The sequence below is a fragment of the Moschus berezovskii genome, chromosome 5, assembly GCF_049115385.1.
Source record: "Moschus berezovskii isolate FMDL1 chromosome 5, NW_MosBer_1.0, whole genome shotgun sequence".
Taxonomy (NCBI): Eukaryota; Metazoa; Chordata; class Mammalia; order Artiodactyla; family Moschidae; genus Moschus; species Moschus berezovskii.
Genome location: NC_142464.1, coordinates 45,374,016 through 45,395,784, shown reverse-complemented (window position 1 = coordinate 45,395,784; position 21,769 = coordinate 45,374,016). Strand labels below are relative to the sequence as shown.

Below are 21,769 nucleotides of genomic sequence, written 5' to 3'. Positions count from 1 at the left end.
CATATAAAGTTTGAGATATCTAGTGGGGTATCCAAGAAAAGATATTTAGGATGCAACTAGTTACAAGTTTTTGCTCAGGAGAGAGGTCTCAGCTAGAGATAAAGATTTGGGGGCCAGCAAATAATTGAAGCCATGAGAGTGGAAGAGACTGTTCAGTGTAAAATGTGAAGAACATAGGGTCTCAGAGCCCCAAAGATATGGCGAAAAGAAAAGATGTGTGCAAAAGGAGACTAGTGAGAAGTAGCCAGGAGATGATAAGAAAGCCAACAAAGAATGGTGACAGGAAATAAGTTTTAAGAAGGGAAAAAACCACAGTGTAAAGTGTTAATAAGAGGTCAGTTAGGTCTTGAAATCTTCTGTGTAGCACAAGAGGTTATTTTAGAGTCAGAACTCTTATGATTGAGTAAATGCAGGAAAAAGAAATGAAAATTAGCACAGAAAAATGTAAATGGCAGATTGGTGAGGAAATAGGGAAGTAGTGAGAGGAAACCCAGCTGAAGGATGTTTAGATGCCAATAGGAAGAAGCCACTGGAAAATGAAAGACTGAAATAGAAAATTGAGGTGGCAAGTAGGGGAAATGGAGTGAAGCCCCTGACTTGATAGTGGGATATCATGAGAATCGTTGGAGAGATTGGTTTTGGCCAGAAGAGTCCTTTCTCTCCTAAGACATGAGAATGCATGTGTGCATGCTAAGTTGCTTCAGCCAATTCCACTTCTGTGACACTATGGACCACAGCCCACCAGTCTCCTCTGTCCATGGAATTCTCCAGGCGAGAATACTGGAGTGGGTTGCCATGCCCTCCTCCAGGGGATCTTCTCCACCCAGGGATAAAAGCCTCATCAATTACGTCTCCTCATTACAGGCAGGTTCTTTTACCATTAGTGCCACCTGGGAAGCTGAAAACAGAATCGTGAGAATGATTTTTAGGAGGATGCATATAAGTTTATAATTTATGGGGAGATTGTTTAGGATAGTAGAGTATTTTCTATGAATCAAGAGGTAATCCAAGAGTTTTATGGTGAGTATTGAACTCTGGATAGTGTTTGAAATACTGGCTCAATAAGTAACAGGATTGAACAGCTTGTGATTTTATCTCAGTTGCCAGAATGTAAAGCTTGGGAGAAAGATGGGCCATTATACTTAATAGTAACTGTGTTCACTGGGTGTAACAGAAGGAAAAGAGATCAAACTGAGAATATATTCTTTGAATTGTGATAAACTTCGTGATCAAACTACTTCTAAGAAGTCTTTTACTAATAGCTGCACACAATATAGATTAGAAGAGAGGGCAGAATGGGGTGTGTGAAGGACCAGTTGTAAGAGATGATTTTTGTGGTGATAATAGTCTAAAATTATGTGTGACTATTGAAAATAATAATATAGACCTCTTTAATGTCAGTGTTGTTTGAGTTCCTAAAGCAAATGTGTGCCTTTTCCTAATTGATATACAGCTGGATATAATAAATGGACTTTGGACACCTCTGAAGTTTCAGGCCGGAATAACCTAGTATGTACTTAAAGCTACTATCCTCATATTATTTTTCCTAAAATGTTAAATTTTTCCATAAAATTTCAAAACTCAGGTTTACACTTTCAATTGGATTCTGAGATGACTGAAAAAAGTTCAGTTTGTCAGTTTCTCCAGTTTTGCCATCTGTTCTCAAATGATTATATATATGTATCTATTTCCATTCAGAATTCTGGTTTTCACTGAGATATGTAACTGATGGGTGATTTGAAATTAATGATATACTCTTTTAATTACCTAAAACTGAAGCTAACCATGCATCCTTCTCTGGTCCTGCTAATGAACGTTTTACCATATTTTTCTGAGTCCTAACTCAAGATATTCTTTTAGATTTGTGTGGTTGAGGCAACCTCAGCACAGAATATCCTTTAACAGTTAAAAATAAAATTTAGAGTTACTTCATGTAACATTCAGCATCATATTACCTAATGGAAATTATGAAGCAGTAGATGATTTTCTAAATTTCATTTTGATAGAAAAATGTTTCCAGATGATTCAGTCACTTTAATCTGGTTTGCTACACAAGCATTCCAAAGTTATATTCCAGGAATACTGGTCCACCAAGATGTTCTATGTGCAAAGTGTTCTGTAGTCCAGTAACATTGCAAAATGCTCAGTTCTCTCTCTTGTGCTTATTGAATCATAGTGCCCCAAGTATGTTAAAACATGTTCTCCAAACTTTATGTCCCATAGAACATAGTTTGCATGCTAAGTTGCTTCAGTCTTTGTGACCCCATGGTTCGTCTGTCCGTGGGATTCTCTAGGCATGAATACTGGGATGGGTTGCCATTTCCTTCTCGAGGGGATTTTCCTGACCCAGGGATCAAACCAGTATCTCTTAAATCTCCTGCATTGGCAGGCGCCACTAGCGCCACCTGGGAAGCCCAGAACATAGTCTTGGAAACACTGCTCTCCATAGTTCCTGCTAGGCTTTCTCTGTACTTAACTTTGATGTTACCAGAAAGAATGCAGTGACTATAAATATATAAGTTAATTTATGTACTAGACTTGCTCTTGTACATAAATTGTTAGAATAATTAAATTGTAAGTGCTTTACTAAGATTCACCATGAAAAGATGACTCTAGTAAATACATTCAGGCCAAAATAATCACATTTTGATAAGTCTGATTTATAAGTTTTATTTTTGCATAGATTTTATTTCATAATGAATCAAGAAAGGAAGTAGCAGTCAGTTCAGGTGGCTTTCCTCTCTGTATTAAAAATCATAAAAAACCTTATGAGTTTAGGAAAACATACAAGATCAGAGTCTCCTTGGGTCTTAATTAAACCACACTCTTAATTTGGTCAGAACTGGATAAAAAAGACATATTTTAATGTAAAAAATAATAAATATATTGACCTGATCTTTTTTACATGGACTTTATATTACCGTCTTGTTACTTGCCAGTGCCATCAGTAAAAATATTAAAACTGTGACCCAGTAATTTAAAGCATTCTAATGAAATAAAAAAGGCTTTAATAAAATGCATTGTTTACAATTAGATATTTTCCCCATCATTGTGATTTTCATAGAAACTGACTAAAGAGAAGAGTTATATTTTAAAGAGTTTTAATATAGTATTATTGCATTATGAAACAACTACTTTGGTAATTCCTTATCTTTTTTTTCCTAGAATTTCTCTCACATATCTTATATCTCATTGCTTTGTCAACCGTTACAGAATATTCTGCTTTACTAATTGCCCCATATCTTTCACGGAAAACTATTCCATTTATTCAACAAATATTGTGTCTTTTTCTTTTGATCTACTGGGCATTGTTAGACATTAGAGTTACAAAGTAACTCAGGGAACTTAGCAAAAAATATTTCAAGTTGTTTTTTCAGTTTGACAACATAATTAGTAAAACTTGAAGAAAGATAATTTGGTTGATTCACCCTATTAATAGATATAAAGTACAGCACTATTTTCAAACAAGATTAACTTTCCAAATTGAGGCATCTGGCCCCTAGCCTGCCTTGTAAGTAGTTTTATTGGAACATTGCCACAATCATTCACTTATGTGTTTTGTCTATTGCTGTTTTATGCTGCAAAAGCTGAATTGAGTAGTTGCAACAGAGATCCTGAAGCCCACAAAGCCTAAAATATCCTGACCCTTTGCAGAAAAAGTTTGCTGACCCATTTTTATTGGTAGAATTTTGATGTGACTAGAAAAAAATTTATTGTCTTTTTTTTGTTTTTAGTAAATTAAGATTATTATATCCAGTTCAGTCCCAAAACCTATCTACTCCCTCCCTTTTGTCCACTCCCTCTTCCCACACAATCCAGTACATTTCTGACTTGTAGTTATTTTATCTCCCTGGGACAAGACCTGTCTGTCCAGCAGAGTGGTGCTGGGGGAGCCATCAATGCCATTTTTTGTTCTGTTTTGTAAATCTTTATTCTCTCCCTGCAGCCTCCAGACCTGCTTTGTCTATCTGAGGTAAGTGGTTCAAGGGTCACCCTTCTCTTCCTTAACCAGCTGCTACCACCTGTTAGAGATTTATTTCAGTGCTTCACACCTTAAATTTCTGCCTCAGGTGTTCTCTTCTCCGCTTTTATCTTCTCTATTCATTTACTAATTCAAAATTTTTAGTTCAGCCCTCCTGACTACCATATTTTTCTCCTCTTTTTTCCTATAGTGAGCTGAGTATTCTGTAATTATCATAATAAACAGTCTACTGAATTCACCTATTGTTTAATTACAAACAACAACAACACAAGGCAGAGCAGGTATCTGAATGATTTCATCCTGCCATGTTTTTTCCTCCTTGTTTTTGTTAATTTTAAGCAACACCTTGGCTTCATTTTTTTTCCCCTCCAATTCCATTTCTAGGTAACCTGGAAAATTCATTTGTTTGCTTCTTTGTATGTTACATAAATGTATAGAACGATAGATTTTAGAAGCCAGTATCTATAGACCCCATTAATTTATTATTTCAAAAATTGTTGTCTCCTGTGTTCCAGGCAGTATGGTAGTCATATGGAATATGATGGGGGACAAAACCAGATGTCACTCCATTCATGGTCAGCTTTGTTTGGAGAGGCAGACATTTGAGAAAAGTTATACAAATCTTACAAGTTCTTAATTTGTAGGTGGTACTATGAGAATTCCTCATAGGGAGATCTTATCAAGTCAGCAAAGTAAAGGAAGACTTCTCTGAGGAAATGTCCATTGAGCTGAGCTGTGAAGAATGAGTAGGCATCAACTAGGCCAAGTGGCAGAGAATGGGGAGGGGAGGAATGACTTTCCAGGAAGAAAGAAGTGAATGTGAAAAAAACATGAGGCTTGGTATTCCTCGTGGAGTTAGAGAGATAAGACATGACTGGTGTGTCTTGAGTCAAAAGAGAGAAGGAGGAGCATGATGTCACATGTGGTGAACATTGAAGAGTAAGTCAAGGGTAGACCACACAGGTTCTCAGAAGCCATGTTTATGTTCTTTCAGTGGCTGATTTTACCCCACTAGTCAGGCAACACCAGTACCTATCTGGGGACTCTACTTACCCAGGTTCTAGGAGGACGTTTCATTTTTCGGTGGCAACACCAGTTGTATCCAGTCCCGTATGGCCTCTAGGTATTTTCCATCTGGTCCTTCTCAATGGTCTTTTTCACAGCCTTGGGAAACATTTATGTCTGATCAGTATTGATCTGCAGACTTGCAGGGAGCTCTGGAGCCAGCTGTCTCTGCCCCTCTTTCCTGTACTCCACATATTCTAGTCACCTTGGACTCCTCTACATCTAAACTCTGTCTTCCCTTTTCAGGAAGATTCCCAAGCTTTGTTTGGGTTCCTCCTATACTGCAGTCTGGAAACTCTCTTAAGCAGTAAACCATAGCAAATTTTAGGACTTACCATCTTTTCTTTCCTTTTTTTCAGGAATCACTGTCATCTGTACTTCTGCCATCCTTTATCTTAGAAACATTATTTCATGTATTTAGTGTGCAGATTCATCTTGTTATATCATCATGGTCAGAAAAAAATATCCCAGATTAATTTTTTAACAAATATTTATCCAGTTGCAATATGCTAGGTGATGAAAATAATATACTGAGCAAGACCAACAGGGATTTATACTTTCATCAAGCTTGTATTTTATTGGGAGGGGGAAAAACAGAAAACACAAGGCAGTGGTAAAATCTGTGTTAATGAAATTAGGTGATACAAGGAGATTTTTGGTAAAGCTGCTTTAGGTTGAGTGCTCAGAAAAATTGAGATAGCTGGAATATCATTGAAAACTGAAACTGAGTATGGATGAGAGCTGACAGTATAAAAAAAGGAAAGCCTGGGACTCAGACTTGAGAAATGGCAACATGCGTTAGCCAGGTGGAGTGGGATGACTTGAATTGACAGGAAGAGGCAGAGGAAAACCAGTACTGAGCCTCAAAAAGAGTGTGTTACTCTGCTCAGGCTGCCATAGCAAAGTAACATGGATGGCATGACTTAAACAATAGAGGTTTATTGTCTCACAGTTCTGGAGACTGGAAAGTTTAAGATCTGGAGGGCTCTGTTTCTGGGGAGAGCTCTCTTCCGTTCTCTGGTGTCTCCGCTATTGGAGCTTCAGTCCTATGGGATGGTGGTGGTGGTTGTTGTTGAGTCATGTCTGACTCTTTGCAAACTAGTGCAGCACACTAGGCTTCCCTATTCTTCACCATCTCCCAGAGCTTGCTCAAACCCATGTCCATCGAGTCAGTGATGCCATCCAACCATCTCATCTGCCATCCCCTTCTCCTCCTGCCTTCAATCTTTCCCAGTGTCACGGTCTTTTCTAATACGTTGGCTCTTTGCTTAAGGTGGCCAAAGTATTGGAGCTTCAGCATCAGTTCTTAGAATGAATATTCAGGATTGATTTCCTTTAGGATTGACTGGTTTGATCTTGTGATCCAAGGGACTCTCAAGAGTCTTCTCCAACACCACAGTTCAAAGGCATCAGTACTTCAGCACTTAGCCTTCTTTATGATCCAACTCTCACAGCCATACATGACTACTGGAAAAACCATAGCTTTGACTAGACAAATGTTTGTCAGCAAAGTAACGTCTCTGCTTTTAAAATGCTGTCTAGGTTGGACATAGCTTTTCTTCCCAAGAGCAAGCATCTTATAATTTCATGACTGCTTCACCATCTGCAGCGAATTTGGAGCCTAAGAAAATAGACTGTCACTGTTTCCATTGTTTCCCCATCTATTTGCCATGAAGTGATGGGACCGGATGCCATGATCTTCATTTTTTCAACATTGAGTTTTAAGTCAGTTTTTTCACTCTCCTCTTTCACTTTCATCATGAGGCTCTCTAGTTCCTCTTCACTTTCTGCCATAAGGGTAGTGTCATCTACATATCTGAGGTTATTGATACTTCTCCTGACAATCTTGATTCCAGCTTGTGCTTCATCCAGCCTGGCATTTCGTATGATGTACTCTACATAGCAGTTATAAAAGCAGGGTGACAATATACAGCCTTGATGTACTCCTTTCCCAATTTGGAACCAGTCTATTGTTCCATGTCTGGTTGTAATTGTTACTTCTTGACCTGCATACAGGTTTCTCAAGAGGCAGGTCAGGTGGTCTGGTATTCCATCTCTTTAAGAATTTTCCACAGTTTGTTGTGATTCACACAGTCATAAATTTTAGCGTAGTCAGTGAAGCAGATGTTTTTCTGGGATTCTCTTGCTTTTTCTATGATCCAGCAGATGTTGGCAATTTGATCTCTGGTTCCTCTGCGTTTTCTAAATCCAGCTTGAACGTCTGGAAGTTCACGGTTCATGTATTGCTGAAGCCTAGCTTGGAGAATTTTGAGCATTACTTTACTAGCTTGTGAAATGAGTGCAATTTTGCGGTAGTTTGAGCATTCTTTGGCATTGCCCTTCTTTGGGATTGGAATGAAAACTGACCTTTTCCAGTCCTGTGGCCACTGCTGTGTTTTCCAAATTTGCTAGCACAATTGAGTGCAACACTTTCACAGCATCATCTTTTAGGGTTTGAAATAGCTCAGCTGGAATTCCATCACCTCCACTAGCCTTGTTCATAGTCATGCTTCCTAAGGTCCAGTTGACTTTGCACTCCAGAATGTTTGGCTCCAGGTGAGAGATCACACCATCGTGGTTATCTGGATCATGAAGATCTTTTTTGTACAGTTCTTCTGTATATTCTTGCCACCTCTTCTTAATATCTTCTGCTTCTGTTATGTCCATACCATTTCTGTCCTTTATTGTGCCCATCTTGCATGAAATGTTCCTTTAGTATCTCTAATTTTCTTAAAGAGATCTCTAGTCTTTCCCATTCTATTGTTTTCCTCTATTTCTTTGCATTGTTTACTTAGAAAGGCTTTATTATCTCTCCTTTCTTATCTTTGGAACACTGCATTCAGATGGATATATCTTTCCTTTTCTCCTTTGCCTGTCACTTCTTTTCTCAGCTGGACTTCCCTGATAGCTCAGCTGGTAAAGAATCCACCTGCAATGCGGGAAGCCTGGGTTCGATCCCTGGGTTGGCAAGATCCCCTGGAGAAGGGAAAGGCTACCCACTCCAGTATTCTGGCCTGGAGAATTCCATGGACTGTATAGTCTACGGGGTCGCAAAGAGTCGGACACAACTGAGCAACTTTCACTCACTCTTTTCTCAGCTATTTGTGAGTCCTCCTCAGACAACCATTTTGCACTATTGCATTTCTTTTTCTTTGGAATGGTTTTGATCACCACCTCCTGTACAATGTCATGAACCTCTGTCCATAGTTCTTCAGGTATTCTATCAGATCTAATCCCTTGAATGTGTCACTTCCACTGTATAATCATAAGGAATTTTATTTAGGTCATACATGAATGACCTAGTGATTTTCCCTACTTTCTTCAATTTAAGTCTGAATTTGGCAATAAGGAGTTCATGATCTGAGCCACAGTCAGCTCCCCCGGTCTTGTTTTTGCAGACTGTATAGAGTTTCTCCATCTTTGACTACAAATAATGTAATCAATCTGATTTCGGTATTGACCATCTGGTGATGTCCATGTGTAGAGTCATCTCTTCTGTTTTTGGAAGAGGTGCTTGGTATGACCAGTGCGTTCTCTTGGAAAAACTCTTAGCCTTTGTCCTGCTTCATTTTCTAGTCCAAAGCCAAACTTGTCTGTTACTCCAGGTATGTCTTGGCTTCCTAATTTTCCATTCTAGTCCCCTATGATGAAAAGGACACCTTTTTTTGTTGTTCATTCTAGAAGGTCTTGTAGGTCCTCATAGAACCATTCAACTTCAGCTTCTCTGGCATTAATGGTTGGGGCATAGACTTGGATTACTGTGATTTGAATGGTTTGCCTTGGAAATGAGCAGAGGTCATTCTGTTGTTTTTGAGATTGCACCCAAGTAGTGCATTTAGGACTTTTGTTGATTATGAGGGCTACTCCATTTCTTCTAAGGGATTATTGGATTATAGCCCTACCCTATGACTTCATTTCACCTTAATTACTCCTAAAGGCCCCATATCTCTTAATATATAAATTGAGGATGGGGAATTGGAGGGGTGGTAAGAAAGGAGGGGGACACAATCCAGTCCCTAGCAGAAGAAACAGCCCAACGTGTTGAATGTTGTTAGGAAGCCAGAAGGCCAAAAAGTAAAGATCCTTCATTAGACTTATTTCATTGGTGACTTTAATAAGTGCTGGTTTCATGGAGTAAAAGGCCTGGAAGCTAGGTTAGAGAATGTTAAAGAATAAGAGGTATAGAAAATGATGATAGCAAGTATAGGACAGCTCATTAAAGTAATCTGACTAAAAATATTCAGTTCAATTCAGTCACTCAGTCGTGTCTGACTCTGTGACCCCATGAACTGCAGCACACCAGGCCTCCCTGTCCATCACCAACTCCCGGAGTTTACTCAAACTCATGTCCATTGGGGAGAAGGCAATGTCACCCCACTCCAGTACTCTTGCCTGGAAAATCCCACAGACAGAGGAGCCTGGTGGGCTGCAGTCCATGGGGTCGCACAGAGTTAGACACAACTAAAGTGACTTAGCAGCAGCAGCATGTCCATTGAGTCAGTGATGCCATCCAACCATCTCATCTTCTGTTGTCCCCTTCTCCCACCTTCAATCTTTCCCAGCATCAGGGTCTTTTCAAATGAGTCAGTTCTTTGCAGGTGGCCAAAGTATTGGAGATTCAGCTTCAGCCTCAATCCTTCCAGTGAATATTCAGGACTGATCTCCTTTAGGATGGACTGGTTGGATCTCCTTGCCATCCAGGGGATTCTCAAGAGTCTTCTTCAACACCACAGTTCAAGAGCATCAGTTCTTCGGTGCTCAGCTTTCTTCATAGTCCAACTCTCACATCCATATATGACTACTGGAAAAACCATAGCTTTGACTATGTTGGCAAAGTAATGTCACTGCTTTTTAATATGCTGTCTAGATTGGTCAAAAGATTGAATGAAGCCATGGGTGTTTTTTTGTTTTTTTTTTTTAAGGAATGAGGGACCTGGCACTTGTTTAAACATGATGGTGAGAATCCAAAAGAGAAGAGATGGTCTATTATTTATCTATTGCCACAACGATGCTACATTTTAGAAACCACACCAAAACTCATTAGCTCAAAGTAATTCTGTATTTATTTCACTCATGAGTCAGTGATTGGCAAGTATGACTGGAGGTTTCTTTGGATATTGGCTGGGCTCCCGCCAGTGTGTTGGAGTTAGCTGGCAATTGAGTGGAACAGCTTAGCCCTGCTCCTTGTGTCTCTCATAGCCATCCAGCAAGCCAGCCAGGCACGTTCTCAGGGCAGAAGCAGAGGTGTAACAGTGAACGTAAATGTCTAGTTTCTCAACTTCAGCTAGTGTCATGTTTGCCGTTTATAAACAGCATGTTTGCTATTATGCCATTAAGCCAGTGCACATCACATAGGTGAGTCAGGATGGGAGGGCATGGTCAAATAGATAGGGCAGAGTGAATACAGTGATGGATGAAGAACCGAAGTCATTAATTAATCTGCCACAGATGGTATTTAAGAAAAAGTGTTGGAACCATTGATGATGATCATTGATAAGTTCCTGAGGAGGCCTATGGGAACAGGGTCAAAAAACATTTACGTCATGCCAGGTTCTGTGATCTTCTACAGTTAATTGGCATTATTTTAGATAAACAGCTTCCTAGTTGCTTTTACTTTCATATTTAGTACTGAAATTTTCTATTTTATTTATAAAGGTCTCTGAATCATGTGGTTTCTGGATATTTGAATGCCTATTTAATATACTGCTTTAGGCACAGTTGTACTAATATGCAAGTTCACTAAGAAATTCAGGGATCCCTACAAGACTGAGAATCACTTCTGAATCACATAGCAATGCAAACTGTTCATTGAATCCTGAAGAGAATTTTTTCTGTACCTTTGATATGTCTAGTTTCCTTCATTCCATTTAGCTAAAAATTCAGGTAGATATCTCACGTAGTGAAATGATTAAATTCTAAATGTCTTCTTTTCAATTTTTGATTATTTCGGTTTGCTCTTTACTAATCATGGTAGCACTAAGTAAGCACATACTGCGTGTACCATGTGTTGATCGTTTATTGAAAATGTAATTTTTCTAAAATTGGTAGCAGTAAGTTGCAACTCTAGGTTTCTATTCTAAGACTATTGGCTTTCAGGGTCTTGATCCTAAACACCTGGCTCTTCTGCTCCTCCAGATAACCATATCAAATAACCAAAAGCAAATCCAGAAAAATGGCTGACTTAAAATTTCCCACTTTAACAATCTGCCAAAACTTTTAAATTCATCAATATCTTACCAAAAGGAAATTTTACTCTTCAGATAAATTAGATATTTTAAAAACAAACAAATAGAACAGCTGTACAACCTAACAGAGAGTTTTCCAACAAGAGAAAGTATTTATTTCATCCTGTTAAACCTCATGGTTCACCAGTGCACCATGTTTACCTGGCAACATTCTATGACTTTTTTACATTTGATCCTCTTTAAGCCCAGAGATTCAAAATTAACCTGTTGTATACAAATTACTTGTTTAGTCACTAAGTCATGTCTGACTCTTTTGCGGCCCCATGGACTGTAGCCCATCAGGCTCCTCTGTCCATGGAATTTTCCAGGAAAGAATACTGAAGTGGGTTGTCATTTCCTTCTCCAGGGGGGGTCTTCCTAACCCAAGAATCAAACCCAAGTCTGCATTGCAGGCAGATTCTTTACTGCTGAATCACCGGGGAAACTAATACAGTAAAAATTGTAAAAACATATTATATGTGTGTCTGCCATAGTTTATCCCCACACGTAATTTTTTTTAATTTTTGTTATTAGTACTAATATTCACATTTATTGACTCCTTACTATGTGTCCAATCAAGCATATTACATGCATTCCCTATACCAGGTGCTTTATTTATATCAACTCATTTAATAATCACATTACCCTTAAGATGTGGTATTCTATCTTCACTATCCAGTTAAGTTGAAGCTTAGAGGCTAAGGAGTGTACACTCAGCAGGTGAGTGATTTGATTTAGGATCAGAACTCAGGATCTAAAATCTCCTTCTGTCCCAATTTCCTAAAATTCTTATCCCTGAAGACCTATTTCAAATGTTAATCCATTTCTAGGATTAATCTTTCCCTTCTCTGTAATCCCTTTGTTCTTAGCTACTCCTTTTACTGCTTTTAATTCTGGTAATTTATGAATACTCCCTCCTCCCCGCCCCACTGCCCACCACCTCCTTACCAAGCTGCAAAACCCTTTAAAACAGATACCAGCACACTTATATTCCTAATATATTAGGTAGATATTGTTAAGGATTTAACTTTACTTACCAGCAGACCTGGATAGTGAACACATGCCAGGGCCATATAGAACTGAAACATTTCTCTCTGTGGCAGGGTCCTATATTGGCTTCCTAGAACCTAAGAACCATCAAATTTAGATTCCAGGAGACCAGTGACTTCATTTTTATAATTTAGTACTCAAAAACGTGGGAATACACTTGTCTACTTCATGAAGGTTCTCTGCTCTAGTTTTGCACGTTGACAGCCCTTTCATGTTATTTGGACAGATTTGTGGAGATACCAGACTCAAAGATAGTGCTGAGCTGTAACAACTATCAGTGAATTTTTTTTTTTTACTGAATTAACAATGGAAGACACAATTTCCAGAGGAAAATAAACCAGTCACCCACTGGCATTAAATAAGTTCAAATTTGATGGTTTCCAGGACATTATAGTAACTATTCAAATTCCAAATCGTATGTCAGAGTTGCCTGTCCATGCATATAGCTAGACTTCTTTCTTCCTTTGAAAAGGTAACTTGTGTTCCTTGAAACTTAACCTAAAGAACACTCATGGTAGCTCTCATGTCAGTCTGTGCCCTGACATTTTCTTCTCACACTGAGAAATTAAAAGATATGACTAGCAGCTCCCTCTTTAAAGAAAATTCATGCTGTAGACATATAGGTCTCTTGGAAAAGGTTATGGCTGTAGACCTGACATGGAAATTAAGTATTCAAAGAAATAGATAAGTAGATAGCAACATGAAGGGAGAATCATGCCAGAATCACAACCCAAGAGTCAGCGTGCAGGATAGCATAAACAGATCATAGACCCTGAAGACGCACTCAGTTTTGTGACCTTGGGTCAGTCATTTTACTTCTTTGAGTCTCAGTGGATGATTGTTAGAACTGAATGAGGTCAGTGTAAGAAAGGCTTTTAGCATAACGCCTGGCATATAGCAACTGCTTTATAAGCGATATTTTTAACTTGATTACACTAAAATGTTTTTTGCAATGTGACTGGCTTAGTTTATTGTCTATATGATAGAAATGAACCATCACATACCTCCAGTAATAAGTAAAACAAGTTTAAATTATTAGAGTTGTATATATGAAAAAAATATTTTAGAATTATCATTAATCATTAAACACAAATAATAACTATTTGGATTCCCATGACTTAAAAAATTATTTTTTCCTTTTATACTTTCCAAATGCACATGTTCTGTAAACCTTTATTCAGATGGTGGAGAGGTGCTCTGTCTTAGGGTGAGGGAAATTTTTATTCAGATGGTGGAGAGATGCTCTGTCTTAGGGTGAGGGAAATTACTGAAGTATTGAAAATAGGCTGAGCTGTCTACATAATCACTGCAGGCAAACTTTGCCCTTACTTGGGCCTGTTTCTGACGATCTAATGAGTCAGTCAACGTGCTTTAAAAACCATATGGAACTATAGACAAATGTAAAGGTTTAGTTTACACACTTTGGTGAAAGGGGGAGGAAGCTAGAAGAGAGGTACTTATCCAAAGTAAGGCCCTGTCTATATCAAATAAGGAACCCAGATGGTACGTGAGGCCTGAGTAAGGGTTGTGTTCTGTTCTTAGTATTCTGTAGGTCACAGGTGCCCAAATTTTGAACACGTTACTATTTTGGTAGGTATATATTAATTAAACACACCAATCTGTATATGGGCACTAACATTTAGCTCTTTTTCTTGACTGATATTTTCTTCCCATGCATTTGTATAGTTTTGTGCACCTCTGGAGTTTGTGTTCCCAAATTTGGAGTTTATTGTCTAAAAAAGTAACTTTAAAAAATTGTCTTTAAGTATTGGAAAAAACAATAATATAGTTATTGAGTATTACTCTGTGGTGAATACTTTGTTAAATAGCAAAAAGAAATTGTTATGACCACGATTTGTTGCTCCATGCCATTTTTTTTATTTGGGAGTTTGATACCTGATATACATGCCTACCAAGTTACCTCAGTAATAGCATTGTGTTTGTATAGCTTCCTTTAGTTTCTCAAAGAGGCATACATCAAACTTTGTTTTGAAAATACAAATAAACATGGACTGGCAGCCCTTGGAGGAAGGAAAAACATTACTGTCATTAATCATCTCTAAGTTTTGACTTTAAGTGATTACTGTTTTTGATTGGTAGTCTTTTAGGCTGTCATTTTGTTTCATATCTATTTATAAAAATTGAAATCCTGTCATTCAGTGAAACGAACAATGTGGGAAAAACTCAGTGAAAATATGATAGTTGTTAAAATACTGTTTAACAGGTTAAATCTGTTTATGGAATGACAGATGAGTCAGTTGTTTGAAGCTGCAAGGAGGGATCAGGAAATTGCTAGTGAAGTCTGGATGCTGCTGCCATTTACCAATTCTAATAAGCCACTGTACTACACAGCTCAGCTTCCTCTTTACTAATGGGCAGAATCACTGACATGCTGTTAGAGAAAGCTTAGGAATGACGTAGCCCAATTGAACTCATCAGTCGTGTCAAATGAGCTAATGTATATCAAGCTGTTTCTAAACATAAGGACTTACATCTGAAGATGTGAATTGACTTTCATTATTACTTAAGACTTGGGATTACTTGTGTGTCACGTGTGGAGTGGCTAGTTACCTTTGGACTGTTAAGTCTGTGATTTTAGAGAAGATTCTCATCAGAGAGCTAGTATACAGCATAAAGAGCAAGGACTCTATTTCAGCTCCAGCCCTGTGATCGATTTTATTTGTACTGTAACTCACTTTTATCGTCTCTTATGGGCTTACAGTATACCAGCCTTGCTTGGTTGTTAATGAAATGTGAGATAATGCATGTGAATGTGCCTAGAATATGATAGGCATTCAACAGAGATTAATTCCTTCTTGTGTCAAAGTGTCTTTTTGGTAGGTTAAAGGAAAAGTTAAAAGGGTTGAATGCCAAGCTGAGTAGGTCAAATATCCTGAGGGATACTGATGAAATCCACATATGCTATTTTTTGTCCAGGGGTATCTGAGTCAGCTCTGAATTACTTATGTTGCATTCAGTTCATTAAGGCAGCAGGAGCTAAAAAAAAAAAAAAAATGCTGTTTAGAGGTCCAAACAGTAAAACTATTGAGTTTTCTAAGGTTGATCGTTTCTTTGAAATAAAAACAAAACTAAAGTGCTTTACACTTTTCTTTTCCAGCATGCTACAAGTGAAAACTGATGAGAAACTGAATTTGTCTGATGGGAATACAGCAAGTTGCCCTTTGAGCCCCATTAAGATGTGCCTTAATCATCCCATTGAATGGAATCTGAAGTTGACAGCAGCATCTCTAGCAAGCTGTACAGTTCATAACCAAAATCTCAAAAGTGAAGAGAAATAGATTGCAGTTCTTCTTGCACTATCCTTATTTTGTACATCAACATTCTTTCTGCCAATTGCATTTATTGATTTTAAAAGTATTTCTGGTCTTGTGATTTGTCTATAAAATCATTAACATTAATCATTTTGATTATATTCTTTGTATTTTTTACATATTTTATGCCAGACCATTGTGGAATTTTGCAGTACAAATGGATTTTGATGTTTCTCTCTTTACTGGTATTTTGTGAATTTTTTACACCCTAAATATATAATTGTCCCATTTTATTTCTGTACACAAATTCTTAATATATAACGCATTGTGAAATTTAGAAGGCTAGTGTTGTAAAGATTTCTGATGACCTGACCCATGAATGGTTGTCTAACAGGTGGATACCAACTACCTCGAAGCAAATTGGTAAAAGGCAAAGGTATCTCTTAGAAGTATCTCTTTCAAAGTTATATATGTATAGAAAATTGATCATAGTTTATCATCAAGTGTTTCATTCATAGGGAGAATCTGAACTGATCAGTTACTTCTCTGTACTTTTAAACCTATGAAGTCTGTGGGCTTTAAGAGCAATGGCACAACTGCATGTTTACTTTTCAGCATATCTGTGCCTCTTGCAGATAAGAATACTGTTTGGTTTTTTTGTAAGTTATCAGTTTTGAATGAAAAATGGTAAATGGATTTACACCTATTGATTTTATTGTATTCTAGCCATTTATTTTAAAGTGTAAAGGGATGTCCTAAAAAGAGGATAGTATTCCTTTAGTAGTGCAAAGCATAGCTTCATCATTGGCTTATGTGATTGTGTCTAAAACTTGAATAGTAAGAATACTCAAAGTTTGGTGCTTAAAGTTATTTTTCCCATGCCAGAGAAAGCAAGCTGTGGTATGGTGGTCCATGTAAGTATGCAATTTAGTTAATTGAGATTCTAAAGACTTTTACTTATGGCATACTTTTTAAGACCTTATTTATCCCTACCAACCCCACCCCCCAAATAATTTTTTAAATGACAGGGATTTAACAAAAAGGCTTACATAAAGAATTTGAAGCACAGGAAAAGACAGCCAACAGAATGAAAAAAAATCATCCGTTTTTCACTTTTATATCACCACCATATCTTCATTTGCCTTTTAGCTTAATAAGCATTCTTTGTAACTTCCGGGCTCCTTTTATATTTCTAAGTTGTATAAAGCATATATACATATGTAACATAGCAATCTGGCCCAGAAAAACACAGCAGTCTCAACTTCAGCTCCATCAGAGAACATCACCTTAAAGAAATAGCCTCTCAGAAATAAACCTTAAAAAAAGCACAATTATTAAAACAGATCCATTGTTAGGTTATTTCTATTCTGAATAATAGGCTTATCAGAGAGTAAAAGATGTTTTGTTGGGTATTAACACAAGGAAAGAGGACTGATTTGAGAGAGTAAGTTTCTTAAGTCAGGCAAGTGCCAATTTTATCCAGAAAATAAATTTACTGTTGAAGAAATAGTGCTCATAAATTAGTATGTAGTGAACTTCCTGTCACATTCTTTTCCTACTAATATTTTTTAATCACTCACAATAAATATTTTGTTATATCCCAAACACAGAAAACCCCATCATTAATACGTATATGTGAACATCTCCCTAACCAAGGAACCATCATAACATAAGCAAACTTAGGCTCTCATATGCAAACACTTTGGGAAAAAAAAATCACCCATACAAATAGCATTATCAAAATATTTTAAAGTGTAAAGATCACAAAGTTATCAAAATGATAACTGTTGAACTTGGATGCTGGGGACTCTGGTTCATCATACTAGTCTTCCCTGGAAATAAGCTTGTTTCTGGCTAGTTTGTGATATTTTTTTGTCCTTAAGATGTCATTTTTAAAATGTGTTCTCAGGTGTTATTATCTATGTTGGATACGTCACAACTCGGTCAAGTTTCTCAAAGCAAGCAGCCAGCTAGTTACACTTAGATGTTGCCCATATGCCATGATTTTAAACATGAAAATTCATAAGGATCACCTGGGAGACCTGTTAAAAGGCAGATTCCCAGGCCCACCTAAGATTCTTATTAAATCCATGACTGACTGATAGAAGATGGAGCAGTAAGCACACTTATAGATTCAATACAGGATAAAACAATGTGGAATCGCACACCAGAAATTTCTACAAGAATGACTTTAATTTTCATACAAGGGTAACTTTATTAAAGCAAAGAACTGAACATAATTTTAAAGGCCATTTTTCAAAGGACTCCACCTCCATCATTTCTTCTAACTTTCATCTTCATTGAGAAACTGTGCAAGGTTAAGTTTACTTTTTTCTAGCGCTGCTGTTTTGGCTCGTCTTGGTAATCTCATCTTCATTTCTGATTCTGGCTCTGGAACTTCATGATCACTAAACAGATGTTGAAATACACCAATTTAAATATAAGCTTTAAAACCAGTTTATTTATAAATAAAACTTTGTTTCTGTCATTCTATCAGTGTGTGATTGATATCCTGATTCCATTGAGCTTAAAACTAAAATCTCAAAACCAAGAAACACTGACCTGGTATTATACAGAATAAAGCAAAAAACAAAAACTTAAATTTCTATAATGAAGCTTGTAATTAAACAGGAACCATAGCAACTGCCCAAAAATTTTATGGGATACTCAAGTAGTGAAAAAAATAAGTTCTATTTATTTAGGCAAATAAATTCCTAAAACACTAAACAGCAGGTATTCCCAAAAGATTTTTAATTTAATCAAACCTTTAACGTTATATATTGAAAATACATACATTTTATCTATGAATGAACAAATCAGCACAAGACAGCTGTAAACACTGAGCTTCCAACAGTGGCTTATTGGCAGAAATCAAAAATAAACTATACCACTAACACCATCCAAATTACAGGCAGAACTTTTATCATTAATAAATGTAGAGAACCCAAATCTAAATCTCAGTGGTTTGCCAATTCAAATTCAGAGATGTCATACATACGTGATTTTTTAAACAGATGAATAAATGGAAATATAATTTGAAAGAACATAAAAATAATGACATAGTACTAAAAGTCATATCAACCAATAGGAAAAGCACACAAACCAGAGGAAGTCAAATACTCCTGGGTAATCTAAAAAGCTACACATTTTCAGATTATCTTGTTATATATTCACAGTATAAGCAAACTACAACTTTTTTAACTTCTAGATAATTTTTTTAAAAATGAAGATAGGCTTCTTTACATATTCCAGATGTACATGGCATACCTTTCAGAGTTAGCCTCAGCCTCAACAGTCTGACGTCTTCTGTTCGTTCTAGCTGAAGCTATCACTTTTCTCCGTCCTTAAAGACAGTATACAACTCATTATCAACTGCTCATTTTAAACCTATTTTCTCAACTACCCATCCTTTATTTTCCCCTCTTCAACACCCTTCCCTCCTGGTCCCCAGACACCTTGATATAAAGTACCAATACCACAGAGAAATGGAATCCAAGTAAGATTAAAATTTTACTAATTTCTTATGTAAGCTCTGACAATAGGCAAGGGAAAAGATGGAAACTGAGTTATATGGAGGCAAATTCTGTTACATTTATTTGGGGAAAACAAGCATGTGAAAAATGCTATATAAAGAGTGCACCCCTTATGGCACAAGGTATATGTAGACCTAATGAGTCTGATGCTGGGAAGGATTGGGGGCGGGAGGAGAGGGGGACGACAGAGAATGAGACGGCTGGATGGCATCACCGACTCAATGGACATGAGTTTGAGTGAACTCCGGGAGTTGGTGATGGACAGGGAGGCCTGGCGTGCTGTCATTCATGGGGTCGAAGAGTCGGACACGACTGAGCGACTGAACTGAACTGAATGATAAGTTTAGAAAGATAGATTAAGCCCATAAAACAGGTCCTAAAGAAACAGAACTTTAATCAGTAAGGTATGGTTTCTTGTAAAATATTTAAATTTTATAAGAAAATATTCAAAATATTCAAATTACAAGGTCAATTCAAATTTGTTTCCTAAAACATTTTGGAATAAAATTTAAGCCTTTATATGCTGTAGGGGGTTACAAAAATTCTACCTGATAGAAATTTACAAAGTTACAAAGTACAGTGGCCTGCGATGATCCTCATTTATGATACTAAAACATCATACATAAATGAAATTTGAGCTATTAAAAAAAAATAAGAGGTGGAATTCTTGTAGTATATCTGACTAAAAGCAATCTGATCAAAGCCAAATTATTCAGTATGGTCATTTGGTTGAAATTTATATACCATACTTATTCAACTGAGACTTTTTGCTTTTGTTTTCTTCCAACATTACATATTTGCTTGTAAACTTCTAATGCAGTTATCCCCAAGAAAACATCCAACAACATGGGACTAATGTGGAACAATACCTAGCAATTAGCATTCAAATAACTGGCTCTAAAACAAAATCATGGCCAGATTCCACTTAGAAATAATTAAATCTTAATAGAAAAGGGCTTCAAAAAAACAATTTTTTTTTAAATGGTTGACTCATGAATTATTAGCATTCTTTAGTTTGCTTGGATGTGTTTTCTGATTCTTCTGTAACAAGCATGCATTGCTTTTGTAATAAAATAATAAAAGATTAAAAAGACCTTGATTTTCAGATTTTTTTTCTAAGTGACCCCTAAACAGTCAACATTTACTTTATTCCAACAAATCCCTTATTGTTGGATATCCCTTGGAAAATAAATTATGTTGGGAAAATATGAAGTAAAAGGAAAATAGAAGCCCAGAAAAATACTAGGAGGATAAAAGGGACAAAAAATGCTTAATCATATAAACGACAGAAAACAAACAACAGATAATATAAATAAACTTAGTTTAACCCAAACAGTCCTTTGCAATAGATCTTTTGCATCATACTTCTTTCAATCAAAAGCACTTGAAGCAACAAATATTACCTTTTTTAGACACAAAGTAAAACCTAATATAAGCTGAAACAGAAATTTAAGGATATGTAAGACAATGATCCAACCAGTCCATTCTAAGGGAGATCGATCCTGGGTGTTCACTGGAAGGACTGATGCTAAAGCTGAAACTGCAATACTTTGGCCACCTCATGCGACGAGTTGACTCACTGGAAAAGACTCTGATGCTGGGAAAGCTTGGGGGCGGGAGGAGAAGGGGACGACAGAGAATGAGATGGCTGGATGGCATCACTGACTCTGTGGACATGAGTTTGAGTGAACTCCGGGAGTTGGTGATGGATAGGGAGGCCTGGTGTGCTGTGATTCATGGGGTCGCGGAGAGTCGGACACTACTGAGCGAATGAACTGAACTGAACTGAAGACAATGAAAAACCTTTACACTTACCTAAGGAAAGTATTTCATTGGATAACAAAACTGAAAAGTTGTAAAGTTAGACAATCCATGTTATTACCTCTGTTGGTCTTTTGCTGAGTGGATTTCGTTCGAGTTGCTTTCACTTCCTTGACAGGAGTTATGTATACATCTTTATTCTTTTCTATTAAAGGAAATAACACAATTATTAAAAATAGCCTCATAAAGTATGAGCAAGTCAGTGACAGTCCCAACAGCAGCTACTGAAAATGTACCATAAGTAAATGTTCCAACTGTGAACACTGGAAAATAAGCAAGCTAAACTCTTAGGAACATAGTAGGCATGGTATTATGGTGAGAAATGTACACAAAAAAATCTATACACGTACAATAAACACTTATCAGTAATATTAATACACTTTCCCAAGTGAATTTAATTAGAAAAACTTTTCTTCCATTTCTGACATCTATCACTTATATGTTAGAGGAGGAGAGTCTTATAAATACTCAGGTTACTATATCGTTACCATCTTCACTCTGAAGAACAGTCATCGTTGTGATGTCATCCTGTGCTGCTACAGCTTGGTCACTGTGTTCTTTAATTCCTTTTTCTAACTGAATCTTGATTTTCTCCAAAGCTCTTAGACATGTTCTATCTTTTACTTGCTGTAATAGAAAAAAAAAAAAATTTATGCAGCATTTTTTATGCAGCATATTTTTTAATGCAGCATTTTCTAACCTTTAAAAAACTATATAATGATAAAATAAAGCATTCTAAAAATCCTATTAAATTTAAGAAGTAAATATTTACTTCAAGAAATGAGCACCAAATACTAATGTTATGTATAAATTTAACAATGT

The 21,769-nt window shown here is 36.8% G+C and overlaps 2 protein-coding genes across 11 annotated transcripts in view; one reads left to right on the top strand and one right to left on the bottom strand.

Moving 5' to 3' along the window:
- LCORL (ligand dependent nuclear receptor corepressor like) overlaps positions 1-17,807 on the top strand; it is a 182,532-nt gene extending 164,725 nt beyond the window's left edge. For 7 of the 10 annotated variants that reach the window (XM_055434574.2, XM_088836253.1, XM_088836252.1 and 4 more), the window contains 3 exons: positions 1,454-1,509; positions 3,947-3,973; positions 15,440-15,588. In XM_055434574.2, coding sequence (XP_055290549.2) covers positions 1,454-1,509; positions 3,947-3,973; positions 15,440-15,460 — 104 coding nt within the window. In that variant the 3' untranslated portion in view covers positions 15,461-15,588. Of the gene's footprint in view, positions 1-1,453; positions 1,510-3,946; positions 3,974-15,439 lie in introns of all 10 variants that reach the window. The other 3 variants (XM_055434575.2, XM_088836255.1, XM_055434576.2) reach the window with 3 other exon arrangements.
- Positions 17,808-17,863: 56 nt separating this feature from the next.
- Positions 17,864-21,769, bottom strand: part of NCAPG (non-SMC condensin I complex subunit G) — a 51,417-nt gene continuing 47,511 nt past the window's right edge. Inside the window, exons 18-21 of the mRNA XM_055434585.2 lie at positions 21,436-21,574; positions 21,009-21,092; positions 18,861-18,936; positions 17,864-18,001 (exon numbers count right to left, since the gene is read on the bottom strand). Coding sequence (XP_055290560.2) covers positions 17,878-18,001; positions 18,861-18,936; positions 21,009-21,092; positions 21,436-21,574 — 423 coding nt within the window. The 3' untranslated portion in view covers positions 17,864-17,877. The remainder of the gene's footprint in view (positions 18,002-18,860; positions 18,937-21,008; positions 21,093-21,435; positions 21,575-21,769) is intronic.